The sequence below is a fragment of the Melopsittacus undulatus genome, chromosome Z, assembly GCF_012275295.1.
Source record: "Melopsittacus undulatus isolate bMelUnd1 chromosome Z, bMelUnd1.mat.Z, whole genome shotgun sequence".
In the NCBI taxonomy this organism is placed as follows: Eukaryota; Metazoa; Chordata; class Aves; order Psittaciformes; family Psittaculidae; genus Melopsittacus; species Melopsittacus undulatus.
Genome location: NC_047557.1, coordinates 100,323,769 through 100,336,799, shown reverse-complemented (window position 1 = coordinate 100,336,799; position 13,031 = coordinate 100,323,769). Strand labels below are relative to the sequence as shown.

Here is a 13,031-nt window from a genome sequence, read left to right as displayed (position 1 = left end):
GCAGGTCGCAGCGGGGGGGCCGGGGAGGAGCCGGGCCGGGGGCGCCGGGGCCGGGAGGCGGCCAGCAGCCGCCCTTCCTCCGCGCCGCCAGCGGCACCCAAACTTTAGCACCGAACTTTTGTTGTTGTTGTTTGTGGGGGAAGAGATTTTTGCGTTTCCCGTCGTTTTTTGGAGCTTTTAATTTGTGTTTTGGGTGGTTTTTTTTGTCTTTAATTTCTTTTTATTATTTCATTTTCTCCGTTCCCGTTGCCTTCCCTGCGGCGGGAGGAGGCGGGCGGTTGGTGGTGTCTTGGGGGGGGAGCGCTCCGGCAAACCCGCCCCCCGAGCCTGCGTGTCCGGCGGAGCCGCGGGATGAGCCGGGGGCGGCGATGAGCGCGGCGGGGCCGGGGGCGCCGGCGCCGCTCTCCCGCAAGCAGCGGCTGATGGCCGCGTTAACGAACGGCGATGCGGCGGCGAACGGCCCCGGGGCTCCGCAGCCCCCGGCGCCTCCGCTCTGCTGCTTCATCTGCGGCGGCGGCATCAGCCGTGGCAAGGAGCTGAAGCTTCAAGTGCGACCCCCCCGCGACCACCGGCCCTTCTTTCCGTTCCTCCAGCACCAGGAACCGGCGCCCGGCGCCCGCGCCGTCTCGGCGGAGGGCTGCGCCTTGGTCTGCGCCGTCTGCCGCTGTTTCCTGGGCGAGCAGTGGGACTCCTTCGAGCGCAGCCGCACGCCGGTGGAGAAGCGCATGTACTGGCTCAAGCGGCCCCATCAGTGCGAGGCGGCGGCGGCGGCGGCGGCGGGGGGAGCCGGGCTGCGGCGGGGGGCGGCGGGCTGGGACCCCACCGCGCCGCCGCGCCGCCCCACCGGCCAGGAGGAGGAGGAGGAGGAGGAAGAAGAGGAGGAGGAGGAGGGGGAGGAAGGGCCGGCAGCCGGCTCCGACCTCTCGGAGCTCTCCGACGCCGAGCCCCTCTCGGAGCCCGAAGGGGCGGGCGGCACTGCGCGGACCCCCCCGGCGGCGGCAGCGGGCAAGAGGGGGGGGCCCTGCTGCTCGTCGGAGGACAGCGAGATCAACATCACCAGCGAGGAGGAGGAAGAGGAGGAGGAAGGCAGCGAGCGGCCCGCTTGGGCATCGGGCACCGCCTGCTATATCTGCGGCAGCCCCTTGTCACCCACCGGCCAGCACCGCGTCCACGTGCAGAAGCAGGAGAAGACATCCCCAGCTCCCTTCTTCCCCTTCCTTTGGCTTCACAGCCCCCCGCCAGGTGCCCAGCCCCTGTCGCCTGCCGGCAGCACCCTCGTGTGTCCCTGCTGCTTCGCCTCCCTCATGCAGCAGTGGCAAAGCTTCGAGCTGGCCAACGTGCCCGTGCTGCAGCGGCTCTACGTGGTGCCCCTCAACGCCGGGGCCATGCCTGCCAAGGGCCGTCGAGTGCTGAAGGAGGATGGGGCAGGCGTCCCGCTGGTACCCGAGGCTTGCTACCTGTGCGGGGAGGAGTGCAGCAAGGAGGCAAGGCTGGTGGCGGCCAAGGTCATCAATGGCAATGCGAAGAGCACCATGCATTTCCCCTTCATCAGCCTCCTGCCTTGCCCACCCAGTGCCAAGGGACTGAACAAGCACTGGGAGGTGAGCAGCTGCCGCAAGTGCTTCATCGTCTTGCAGGACCTCTGGGCCATGTACAGGGCCTGCCACAACGAGGAGCTCATCACCTCGGTGCAGAGCTTCCTGGGGAGGTACCACCAGGTCTTCTCTGCCGGTGATCCCAGTGGCTTGGCCGCCCACCCTGCCATCAAGCCTGGTCCCACCTCTGTCTGCTACATCTGTGGTGCGGAGCTGGGAGCCGGCAAAGAGTTCCAGCTCAATGTCAACCCACCGGGACGATTTGGGGAGAAAGAGCCCTTTTTCCCCTTCCTGACAGTCTACCCACCTGCCCCAAGGGCCAGACCAGCCGACTCAACCGGGCTGGTGTCCACTTGCATCCTGTGCTACCATGACCTGCTGGGGCAATGGCTGCAGCACGAGGGCAGGAATTCCCACCATCCCAGCAGCGCCTGGTCCCGGCAGTACAAAGTGGAGACCTTCGTCTGCTTCTTCTGCCGGCAGGAGAAGAAGCGATGCCTTGGATTAAAAGCGGTTCAGGTGGCCAGGCTGCCGGTCTTCCTCTACACCCTCCGTGTGCCCAACAGCCTGCTGGTGGATGACGGGAAGCAGCTGACCATCGGTGCTTGTGCCGAATGCGGTGCCGTGGTGCTGGCCGGCAAGAGCATGACCCCAGCGGAGCCACTGGTGGTGGTACCCCCGGCTCTCATCCCCAAGGTAAGGCGGTTGGCACAGACTCCATCCCTCCATCTCTCCCCAGCCAGCACTTCCCATCTCTGGCATGGAGGAGGAGGTGGAGCGGTGACATAGATGGATGCTCTCCTTTTGGGTCTGGTCCCTAGGGGAGAACGCTAATGGATGGCGTGCCTTTAGCAATGAACTTTTGGAGCTGTCAAGCTGTGAAAGAGCAGATAAAAATCCTTCCAGGAGGTGGGGAGAGCCAAGACCTGTCTTGTTGCAGAAGTATCTGTGTTACTGGCGCCTGCTTGCTTGCAGCCCAGCACGAGGGAGGAAATCCTGATCCCGTAACACTGGCCATCAAGGGCGGTCAGAGGTGCCAGAGGTGTTACCCTCCGCAGCAGCATCCTTAGGAAGCTCAAAGGAGCACAAGGCCTCCAGTGCTGTAGGAAACTTCCCAAGTTATCTCCAGTTTTATAAGCTTTCATCAAAGGGTTTCCCCTTGGAGAAGCCCCAGCCCTTCCTGCAGCCAGGGAGCTGATGTGCTGCTGGGGTACCCAACCTGTGCTGCTCTGGTTGTCCTCCAGCAAGGGACTCCCATGCAGCATCCCTGAGCCACCATGGTGCAGCCCTGCTGCCTTGAAGGGTGTCCTGTGTTCCATCCATAGGCCCAGTGCTGCCAGGTCCCCATGTTGCTCTTCCCTGGGTATACACAGGGTGTTTTGGGGGCATCAGCACATCAGAACAGAGGTTTACTACTCACAAGCTTTCCTTTCCCATGGGATGGGGAAACAACTGCATCCCCTCACCCTCCAATTCCCATCTTGCAGGAACATGCTGGAGAGCCGCTGCTCTGTATCTGCAAACCAGGCCCCAGGCCAGGTTCTGTAAAATGCCAGCATCCTAAATCCCAGAGTTCATTTTCAAAGCCTTTCGGCTCCGTTTGTAGCCAGAACCCTGCGGCTCTCCGGAGCGCTGGCATTTTCTTTAGAAATGTAAACCAGCCCTTCCAAGACAGGCTCCTTTTCTCCCTGTTCACTCTCCCTTGGCTGCTTACAAATAGAGTTTTCCGTTCAGCCGGCTCCGGAGCTTGGGAAGCCACCGGGAAGGAGCTGCACGCACCGGAGCAGTGCCGGTGTGGACAGTGCCAGCATGGCACGGGAGGATGGGTTGGCATCGGCGATGGGAATCCTCTGGATGCTGTTGCTTACGGGTGGTTTCCCCCAGTCTGTTGTCATCCCGGTCCGGACATCATTGTAGGTCATTCCTGGATGCACAACTTGCTCTGAGACGGTGGAGACTTTATGGATGTCGGAGCTGGTGTGGGGCTGCATGGGTTGTGATGCCCATGTGGGTCACGCTGTCCATCTGTCTGTCCCTTGGTCTTGGGGTACTTGAGAGGTGCTGGAACCCTTCATGGGTGGCTGCAGAAGGTCTGGGAGTCAGGTGAACATCCTGCGGTGCTGACCCTGGGGGTGATGCTTCAGCAGAGCATGTCCACAGCTGGTGTTTCACACCTCTGCCCTGTTTGTGTCCCTAGGCCATGTCATAGGGACATGCTGAACAGCAGTCCTGTCCCAGCTTGGATGTGTGCTTTGCAGTTCTTCCATGGTGTTCCTTAGTGAGCCCCCCTGGAACCTGCATTTCTCATCACACCAGTCCTCCTCCTGTGCTCCCATTGGGACACGGAGGGTGTCCAGGGGAAGGGATGCTATTCAGCTCCTCCCTCTTGTTCTGGGCTTGGGAATGAGCAAATGAAGGGGCTGTTACAATGGGCAGAGCAAAGGAGTCAAGGCAGAGCTGCCTGGGGAGGGTACAGCTGATCCAGGGACCGTCTCCCTTTGATGGGCTCTGCTGTGTCCTGGTGGTGACTCTTTGGCTGCCCATAAGGTCCTCTTACTTTTTCCCCTCCCTGTCTGCACATGCTTCCCATCGCAGATGTCAAGGTTATTTAAAACATGGCTTAATGCTTGGGTAGGGTGCCTGGCTAATTTAACTGTACCCTCTTTCAGCCACGCCTGCTGCTGAAAGTCACCCTGGACAGGCCTTTCACTCTGGTGTGACACCCAGGACCCCTTTCAGATGGGACCAGGGGTTAAAGCCATCTCCCCGTTCCTCCTTGTATCTCTGCAACTTCATCTATTGAGCACAAGTGCTTTTCTCCATGCCCAGGATTGACATCCCCCTGCACATAGGACTGGGGGTTTGCTGCTGTCCTGAGGTAGCTTAAGTTTGAGGCACCTGATAAATGAGCCCAGTGCCACCAGGCAGTCCCATACCCCCTCTCTTAGCAGGGTAGCAAGAGCAGGATGGGGCTCAGGTCCTGTCTGTAGCAGTTTGGAGGTGCTAACAAGGGAACCTCACATCTGAGGGTCATCAGAGTGGAGATCTGGGTATTTTGGGTGGGATGGTGCCTCTGCTGCTGGTTTAGCCTTGGGGACCAGTGGGGCAGGAGATGCTCTGTGGTGTCTGTGATCCTACCTGCAGAAACCCTGCTGCTGTTGGCTTGTGTGGGGTAGGATTGGGTTCTCCCACTGAGAAATAAAGGTAATGCTGAGCTTTGGTAACAGTACCTCACCAAATAGCTTGTCATCCTTGGTACCCTCCAAGGCATGCAGGTGTGCACTGTGAGAATGCATCTTTCCAGCTGTGCCCCTTGCAAGGGGAGGCCTATGCTGATCTATGGGTGCCAAGCTCCTGGCTTTGGGGTGGCTGCTGCCACCACTATGATGTCTCATCCTCCTGATCCAGAACTGCCTGGTGGTTGATTCCCCTTTGCCAGGTGGGAATTGCTGTTCCCATGGTGCTGCAGAACAGGCAGTGGTTGTGAGCAGGGCAGGTGTTGAGTCTGGTTGTATTGAAGAGGCCATAAAACAACCAGTGTTGGCTGTTGTCCAGAGGTGATGCTGACCCGTGTTCCTGGCCAACAGTACCTGCTGAAGAGTTTCAGTCACCCATTAGGCTCTGCTGCCCTCTCTATAGGGCACAGGTCTGTGTCACTGCTCTTCCAAGGTCAAGTGCTGATTGTGCTTGACCTGGCTCGTGTTTGTGCTTGCTCAATCCTTTCTCTCTCTGCCAGCACTGGGAAAAGCTTCCCTGCTTTTCTGACTCATCCCATCTTTGCCTGTCACTGCTCTTGCTGCAGTTACCTACCTGTAAAAGTGACCTCCATTGGTTTGCAGGGTTTTTGTTGGTGTTTTGTCCCTCCATGCAACTTTCTGCAAGTATATTCAGGTTGGAAGGCTCTCAAATCCCACCATAACTCAAGCAAAGCTGTTCGAGTTTGCTTTGGATGCGTTTGCCATCCCACTTGGTGGGAGCACCCAGAGTTTGCTGCCAGGTTGGTGTCTGAGCATCCTCTGGTTTATTCCATGTCCCTTTCCTGCTTTATGGGGATACCTGGGTCTTGTTGCATGGGGCTGTGCCTGACAGAGGGCACAGACTCTTAGGGTTTTGGGCCAGCATCAAACAGTTCTTATGCTATTAACTAGACTGCATCCCACTGATGCTGAGCAGCAGCTGAAACTCCTGGGTGCTGCGTAAGGCAAACCCAGGAGGTGGGAGGTGACATCTGACCCTCCTCCCGCATTGCACCAGCTGAATTCCCAGTGGGAATACTGGTGCTGGGATGTGTCACAGCATGAGAGACCATCAACCTGTGCAGGAAGGTTTGTTCTCATCTTCTGTTCATTTTGGATCAAACCAAGACCCTTCTGTAGACTGGCAGCGTTTTGGATGGTTGCTGATAGCTCCTTTGCATGTCCCGAGCACAGGCTTCATGTATAGGCTTCAGAGGGATGGAATGGGCTGAGCTGAGCTTCCGCTTGTCCCTTAAACCTAAGGGAAAAGCAGAACTGGTCTCGCTCATCCCAGTTTTTTTGGCTTCCAGCTCGGGTTGGCTTCTGTGGTTCTCTCTGTGCTCGTGCCCGTTTTTGCCATCGCTAATTCTAGCAGAGACAGAGCAAAATCAGGCCAAGGTATTTTGAGCCAACTTTATTGGGATAAACCTGTTTTGGTTTGTAGCATATGTCTATGTAAAGATGTTTTTAGCGAGGCTTCTTCCATTGCCTCTCAGCAAAGCGATCTTCCTCCGCAGGCTAACACCGTCCGGGTCTGGCATTTTCGGATGAGCTCTCAATCCCAGCACGGAGGTGGCAATATAATCATGATATGACTTCATGTCTCGGGGCACGGCCTCCTGCGGGATCGTGTTCCCAGATGGCAAACAAAGAAACAACACGAGGGAAATGTGCTGCTCGCTTGTTCCTGCCGATGAGGTCAGGGAGTGTTTGGTCTGTCCCCAACCGCGCTCCCTCCCTCCTCATCCTCACCCGTTGTTTCAGTGCCACTCATGGGTGTCTTTTCCCCTTTGGGGTCCTCAGTCGGGGGTGTCCGTCCTTCAACCCCAGTGTGGGGGAACAGCAAAGGGGCCTTTTGCTTTGGCCGGGCTGACCTTGCTGTACCAGCTGTCTGAAATACCAGGGCTCCCTCGCTGCTGCCAGCCGCCGCGTTCCCCAGACCTTGTGCTGACTCCACAGCTCACCAGCTGGCTGCTATATATTTATTCCTCACCCACCCCTTGCCTTCTCCCTGCCTTTCCCAAAAGCAGCAGCTCCGGCCCTGCTTCCCTTCTTCCCTTGGGCACCTGCCCAAGGATGCTGGCCTGAGACGGATGCTGCCCAGGAATCCCTGCTTTGACCCCCCCACACATCCCAAAGTATCCCTTGCAGCTCCTTGGGGAGAGGAACTGGCTCCCTTCTGGTCTCCTGCAGTGAGGATGCTTTTGCAACCGCTGGAGCACCTTGGAACAGGCTCCATGTCTTTGGAGCCAAGTCGGGAGATGGGGCAGAGGGACGGCCGGCTCTGGCTGTTGCGGATGGACAGATGTTTTATCCGGATACTTGGCCTTTCTCAGCCGGCTGGGAAGTGCGGTTGCAGAGGGCAGCATGGGATGCTCTTCAGCTGCTTCCCAGCGAGAAGGAACCTCCCCACTGTAGTTGTGTGTATGCCTGGTGCTGCAGCTACCCTGGTAATGGGAAGAGCTGCCTTTCACCATCCTGATGAACCTTGGTGCTGTGCCAGCATCCCCACTGTTGTCGTCCCTGGGGGCTGAGCTGGAGCCAGGAGGTGTCTTCTATCCAAGCAGGTTCTGGGGACTTGTGAAGTTTCTGGGCACAACTGGTTTGCCAGGAGCCTGTTTGCACCTCGCTGCAATGGGCGCCTGCTGTGCCCTGGATCTGTTCCGGTGCTGGGTTTGGTGGCAGGGACTCAGTTAGCTCCCGGCATGTGCTGCTCGCAGCAGGATGCTCCCTGGCTCCCCAGGAAGGACAGACAGCCAAACAGCTCCTGCTGGTTCCATCCTGCTGGGCAGCTTCTGGACAGATGCTGCTGTCCCTCCCTGCAGCAAAAGGCAGTCTGGGCTTGAAGGGATGATGTGGAAACATCCCCCTATAGTGTGCTGGGAGATCACTGCCCCCGTTGGGGACTTGGGGCAGATCCAGTAGGATGGTGGGGTGGGATCATCCCAGTACATGAGGAGCACTGGAACTCATCAGTGGTAGGCTCCCAGCCATGCCAGGCTGTGAGCAGCCGGTGATGGGAGCCCTTCCAGCGGCACAATCCTCCCTTGGGCTGGGGCCCAAGGGCTCCGGCAGCTCCGGGTGCCCCCGCTGCCAAGGTGGGCAGCAGCGGTGCCCCGAGCGTGCCTTGGCTCCTTGCAGAACCAGGGCCACGCGCCTGCAGGTGACAGGCAGCCTTTGGGATGCAGAACTGCTCCCTGCACGCACCCCTGTTTGCCAAAGGCATCGCTCCATGGCCATCAGAGCTTGGTGCGCATCCCTGTGCTGCAGTGAGGATGCTGGAGCCCCGGTCAGGTTGTGGTTTGCTCCCCATCCATCCCGGCACGCGTGAGCCTTGCTGGATAAACAGCCTCATGCAGCTGGTCTGGCTGTAGCATGACTCTGTTCCTCCCCTTGGATCTTCAGTAGCAGAGCAGGAGGAAGGGGTTTGATCCAGGAGGGAGTTTGGGTTTGGAGGAGGAGGAGGACATCACCTGGGTGCGCTTTGCAGCTTGGTGTGAATATGCTGCTGCTCTCCCTCTTTATTTGCCTCCATTGGTGCAAGTGCTGCTGGGCTTTAGTAGCTCTCAGGGGGCTGAAGTCATCTGTTTACCCATGCTCCAGCAGCAGCTGCCCTGGTTTTCCTTCTCTAACCTGATGGCTGTGGTGAGGAGCCGGTACTGAGCATGCTGTGACCCACAATGGGGCACCATGAGCACTATGGCTACACCAGGCTGGCTTGGATGCTCTCAGCACATGCAATATGGGGCTAAGGGTATCCATGTAGGAGCTTCTTCCAGCTAGAGAGGTGCTGAGATGCTGCATTTTGGTGTCTGTACATAAGCACTTGTGATGGATGGGCTGTTCCTGTTCCAATGAGGACCCACAACAGGATTTATTGAGGGATGCCCATCCTGGTACCCAGGGAGAGGCCAGTGGTACTGTGGCTGGCAGGGGTTGAGCAGTGGGGTGATGGGTCTTGGGGCTGGCTTCAACTGGGGATGCATGGGGATGTTTCTGGTACCCCTATGAGGGATGCAGGGGGAACAGGAGGGTTCACAGGGGCCGGTTTGACCCCTGTGTTCTCTCCGTGCTCCTCCTGGTGATATTTTGGGTTCTAGTTTAGAGCTAAAGCAAGGCTGAGACCCAGCTGGAATACCAGGGAAGGACATTAGGGGAGGCAGGTGGTGGTGATCCTGCAGCCAGGAGCATCCCCCCTTTGCCATAGGAAAGGGCAGCTGCCTGCTGAGCCTGCAGAGCAGGAGCTGTGGTAGCTTCCAGCCAGGGACACTTAGCACATAGCCCAGGCTGTTTCCAGGGATGAGGAATGCTGGAACCCACAGTGTCCCTGGCACCTGCTGCCTGTGGGACTGGGGACTCCATTGTGGGTGCATCCTGCCCATCCATGGCTCAGTCCTGGCCCTGCAGGACCCACTGCAGCCCTGTGCAGGGTGGTTTCCCATGGGTTTTGGTTATCCCACAGTTCCTTTGCCCTCGTTGGAACTGTGGATGGCTCCATGGCCAATGGCTCCTTGGGGTCACTGGAAGTCACCTTGGTGCCCAGAGAGCTGGACACAAAGATGCTGCATCACTGGCAGGATCACATCCAGGGCATCAGCCTTGATGCTTTGCATCCACAGGAGGATGGACAGACCTATGGAGGGATGGATGGACAGACAGCTATCCAAGGCACCTCAGGGCCTGAGTGTGGGGTGAGCAGCAAATTGCCACCATCACCTCCCATCTGCTTGCAGCATGTTTCTGGAAGCAGGCTGGCTTTGGTTGGCTGTGAAGCTTTTCATCGAGTGGGGATCAAGTGCTAGTGATTCCAGTTATTACCCTGGCTGGGAATATATATATATATATGTATGTGTATGTGTGTCTCCTGCCCTCCCTCCTTGTCTTCGCTGCTAAAACAGCTGCATTCCCTTCTCTCCATCTCTCCCCCCAGACTCAGAGCAGGCAGCATGAGTTATCCCAAAGTGAAAACATGGCAAAGACAAGGCCCTTCAGTTTCCCCGTGAGGAAACCGTGCCAAGGTCAACCCAGCACAGGGATGGAGCCCTGGCTGCTGCTGCTGCCCCAGGGTGGGCACCTCAAGGGGCTCCCCATGCCCTGGTGCTCAGGGCTCCATGGGGAGCCGGGGGGAAGCCGCTTCTGCTGCCTGCAGACAGAGTCCAGATGCCCTGGCTGTGGTGTCTCTGGAGGGGGAGATGGATTCGCTTCTGCCGTCTTCTGTTTTCAGTCCAGAACATCTGCACAGTAACTGGGAAATCTGGGCTTTCTCCTGTGCCTCCGCCAGGTCCTGTCAGTCCTTTCCTCTTCCAAATAGGAGTTCTGGTGGTTGGGATTTTGGTCCCTTTTTTTCCTCCTTTTTCCCCTGTAACCTGCTCCCTGCTCTGTATCCTGCTGGGGCCGTGCCAGGGTTTTACTCCATGCAGCCACTGTGAAGCAGGGTGGCTTTTGGGGGGTCCCCCTGTCTCAGCCACCCTCTGGAATAGGGTTGGGAATGTGGATTCCCCTGGGAGCAGATTATCCCATGGGATTGTCCCCAGAGTGGGTGGTCGATGGCATGGGAATGCACTGGGGTCTCTCAAGCTGCTACATCACTTGTTCCACACATCTTCCCTTGCTATTCCCATGCTTTTGGGTCTGATCCTGAATTCCAGAGCCTGGGCACTTCTTGGAGTGTTCAACCCCTTTGCTGCCCATAGCTCCCTCCCAAGAGCTTGCATTGGGAAGCATATGGGGCCACCCTTATCCCAATCCCTCCCTCTTTGGATCCCCATTATTTCCAGCAGGGAATGGCTTGGCGAGCCTGTTCCTGGGCTGGCCAGGACAGCTCTTGGCTTGGCAGCATCCCTTGTGGGTGAGGTTTGTTCTGCATCCTGCGGCTGGCTCCGGCTCCTGGCAGGGCTGTGCTTGGGTGCTGGGCGTCCCAGCACCTCCTCTTCCTCACTGCTGCTTCCACAGTGCCATGGGCACCCTCAGCAGTGCCTATCTGCAGAGCCCAAGGGGTAAATCCTGCTGTGTCTCATCCTATGCATTGGCAACCCTTGCTCTCAGCAGCCTGACCATCCTGCACCCAAGCTGGTGGGGTCTGGTGAGCCCTAATCCTGCTCTGTTCTTCATCACACCCTTTCTGCTTCATTTACAGCCTTCTTCTCCCTTCTTTGCTCTTTGTGCCTTTGCTGTGCTGCCCTATTTCTGTCTGCACTGGCCCCATGCCCGGTGCCCTCTGCTCGGGGCGGAAGGAAGGGCTCCAAGGGAAGGAGGGCACAGCCTGGGTGATGCCAGCAGAGACTGGAGGAAGGACCAACTGATCCGAGCACATTTGGGACCATGGATGTGCTGGGTGATGTCTCCCTCATGGGTCCCCATGTGTGGAGCTGGTGTCTGGGTTGCAGCCAGGGGTTAGCTGGGGTCTTGCAGCACCCAAAGAGGGAGGGAGATGCCACCCCTCTTTGGCACTTTGAGGGCCTTGGGGAAAGGTGCTGCACTGCCTCCCATTGGGTTTCCTGCTCCCATTGGATGGGGGGAACCCTCAGGATGGGATGATTTTAGGTGGGCTTGAAGGCCAGTGCACTGGCTTGGAGGAGCTGGGCACCTGAAGGTGATGTGCTCCCAATGCCCTGCTCCTTCAGACAGCCACATGATGCTATTCACAGCTGCTATTTCTGGCCTCTGTGCTGCGGTCACCAGTGCAGGGTCTGTGATTGCTGCTGTCTTGGACACATGGGATGGATGAGGACGGGATGAGGAATCCCCCCCCAGTGTGGGCAGCAATGGGGAATCTCAGAACCTTTGGAACTCCCCCATCACACAGCACTGTTCCCCTCCCATTTAAACCCATCCTGTTTGGTGGGTGGCTGTAAAAATAGCCCTTGCTTTGAGTGCGGAGGGTGGCGAAGGGCCGGGATGCAGGGAAGGCAGGGTGGTGGTGATGGTGGTGGTGTTGAGGAGGGGGGGGGGGAGGTCCGGTTTCTCCCTTTCCTGGAGGAATTAAGGGGAGGCCACATGCTGCCAGGAGTGTTTGGCTGGTAGAGGCAAGCGGAGGCTCCGAGGAGGCGAGCAGGCGTCCGCACAGATGGAAACTTGATCACCCACGGCTCAACAGATTGTTTGATTTATTTTAAAATCAAGCAGATGGCTGCAACAGGAGTTTGTTTAAGTTCAGCTCCGAGCTGGGCCAACGGCCAGGATACTGGGAAAGGGGGGGGAAAGGGGAGGCGTGCCAAAAAATGCTCAATGACTTTGGTCATCACCCACCTCTCCTCCTCCTCCTCCTCCTCTTTCCCTCGCTCCAGCACACACACACACACACACAGAGCCTGGCTCCCCCTCTTATCGCATCCTCGCCTTCATCTCTTGGCTCCAGCATCTTGCTTTGTCTCTCCCAGGCGGGTGTGCAGGCTTGCCCTCCGCTTTTCCTCCTCATCCACTCGTTGGGGTTTAACTCTTCCGCATCCATCCTCTTTCCCCCTGTGTTGTGGGGATGGAGGGAGGGCTGACCCTGAATGGAGCAGCCCCCTTTTGTGTGCTCCATCCTCACATCCTGCTTGTTGGTGTGGGGTTTGGGGTGTGGGTATGGATGGGCTGAGGTCCTGGCTGGGGATGCCCTGCCCTGCTTGACCATCCTTCCACAGTAGGGATGGGTCCTGGCACAGGGAAGCTGTGGCAGTTTGGACAGGGATTGGAGCAGCTGCTCTAATGGAAGGTGCCCCTGCTCATGGCAGGGGGGTTGGAACTGGATGAGCTTTAAGGTCCCTTCTAACCCAAACCCATCTGGTGACCCCCTACCCTGCCCCGAGTTGGTGCTGGCCTGAATGGAGATGGGGTCCCAGCAGCATGTGATGCCAGATGGGGATGACATTAAGTGCTCAGCCTGAGGTGTGAAGGGTGACTTGGGGATGGAGAAGAGACCCTGATGCAGCATGTGTTGGCTCTGGATGTGTTTCTGGTCTTGTCAACATATGGCCAGCAGTGAAGGAGCTGGAGGAGCCAGTGGGAAGCAGCCTGGGATGTTGTAAACGGGATGGGGAGCCTGTGCTCAGGGCTTGCAATAGCTCTGTGCCACCAGCCTGGCTCCGTGGGGGGGTCTGGCCACCCCAGGGTGATGTGGGGCTCCCAGCACACATGGCCATGTCCCTTTGCTTTACCAAGGGGCATCTTGGATGCCCTCTGTAGCAGGGGCAAAGACCCCTTTGCATCTCCTGGGGTG

At 58.0% G+C, this 13,031-nt stretch overlaps 1 protein-coding gene across 1 annotated transcript in view; it reads left to right on the top strand.

Moving 5' to 3' along the window:
* Window positions 1-933: 933 nt before the first annotated feature.
* GSE1 (Gse1 coiled-coil protein) overlaps window positions 934-13,031 on the top strand; it is a 97,234-nt gene continuing 85,136 nt past the window's right edge. The window contains exon 1 of the mRNA XM_034072617.1: window positions 934-2,291. Coding sequence (XP_033928508.1) covers window positions 1,305-2,291 — 987 coding nt within the window. The 5' untranslated portion in view covers window positions 934-1,304. The remainder of the gene's footprint in view (window positions 2,292-13,031) is intronic.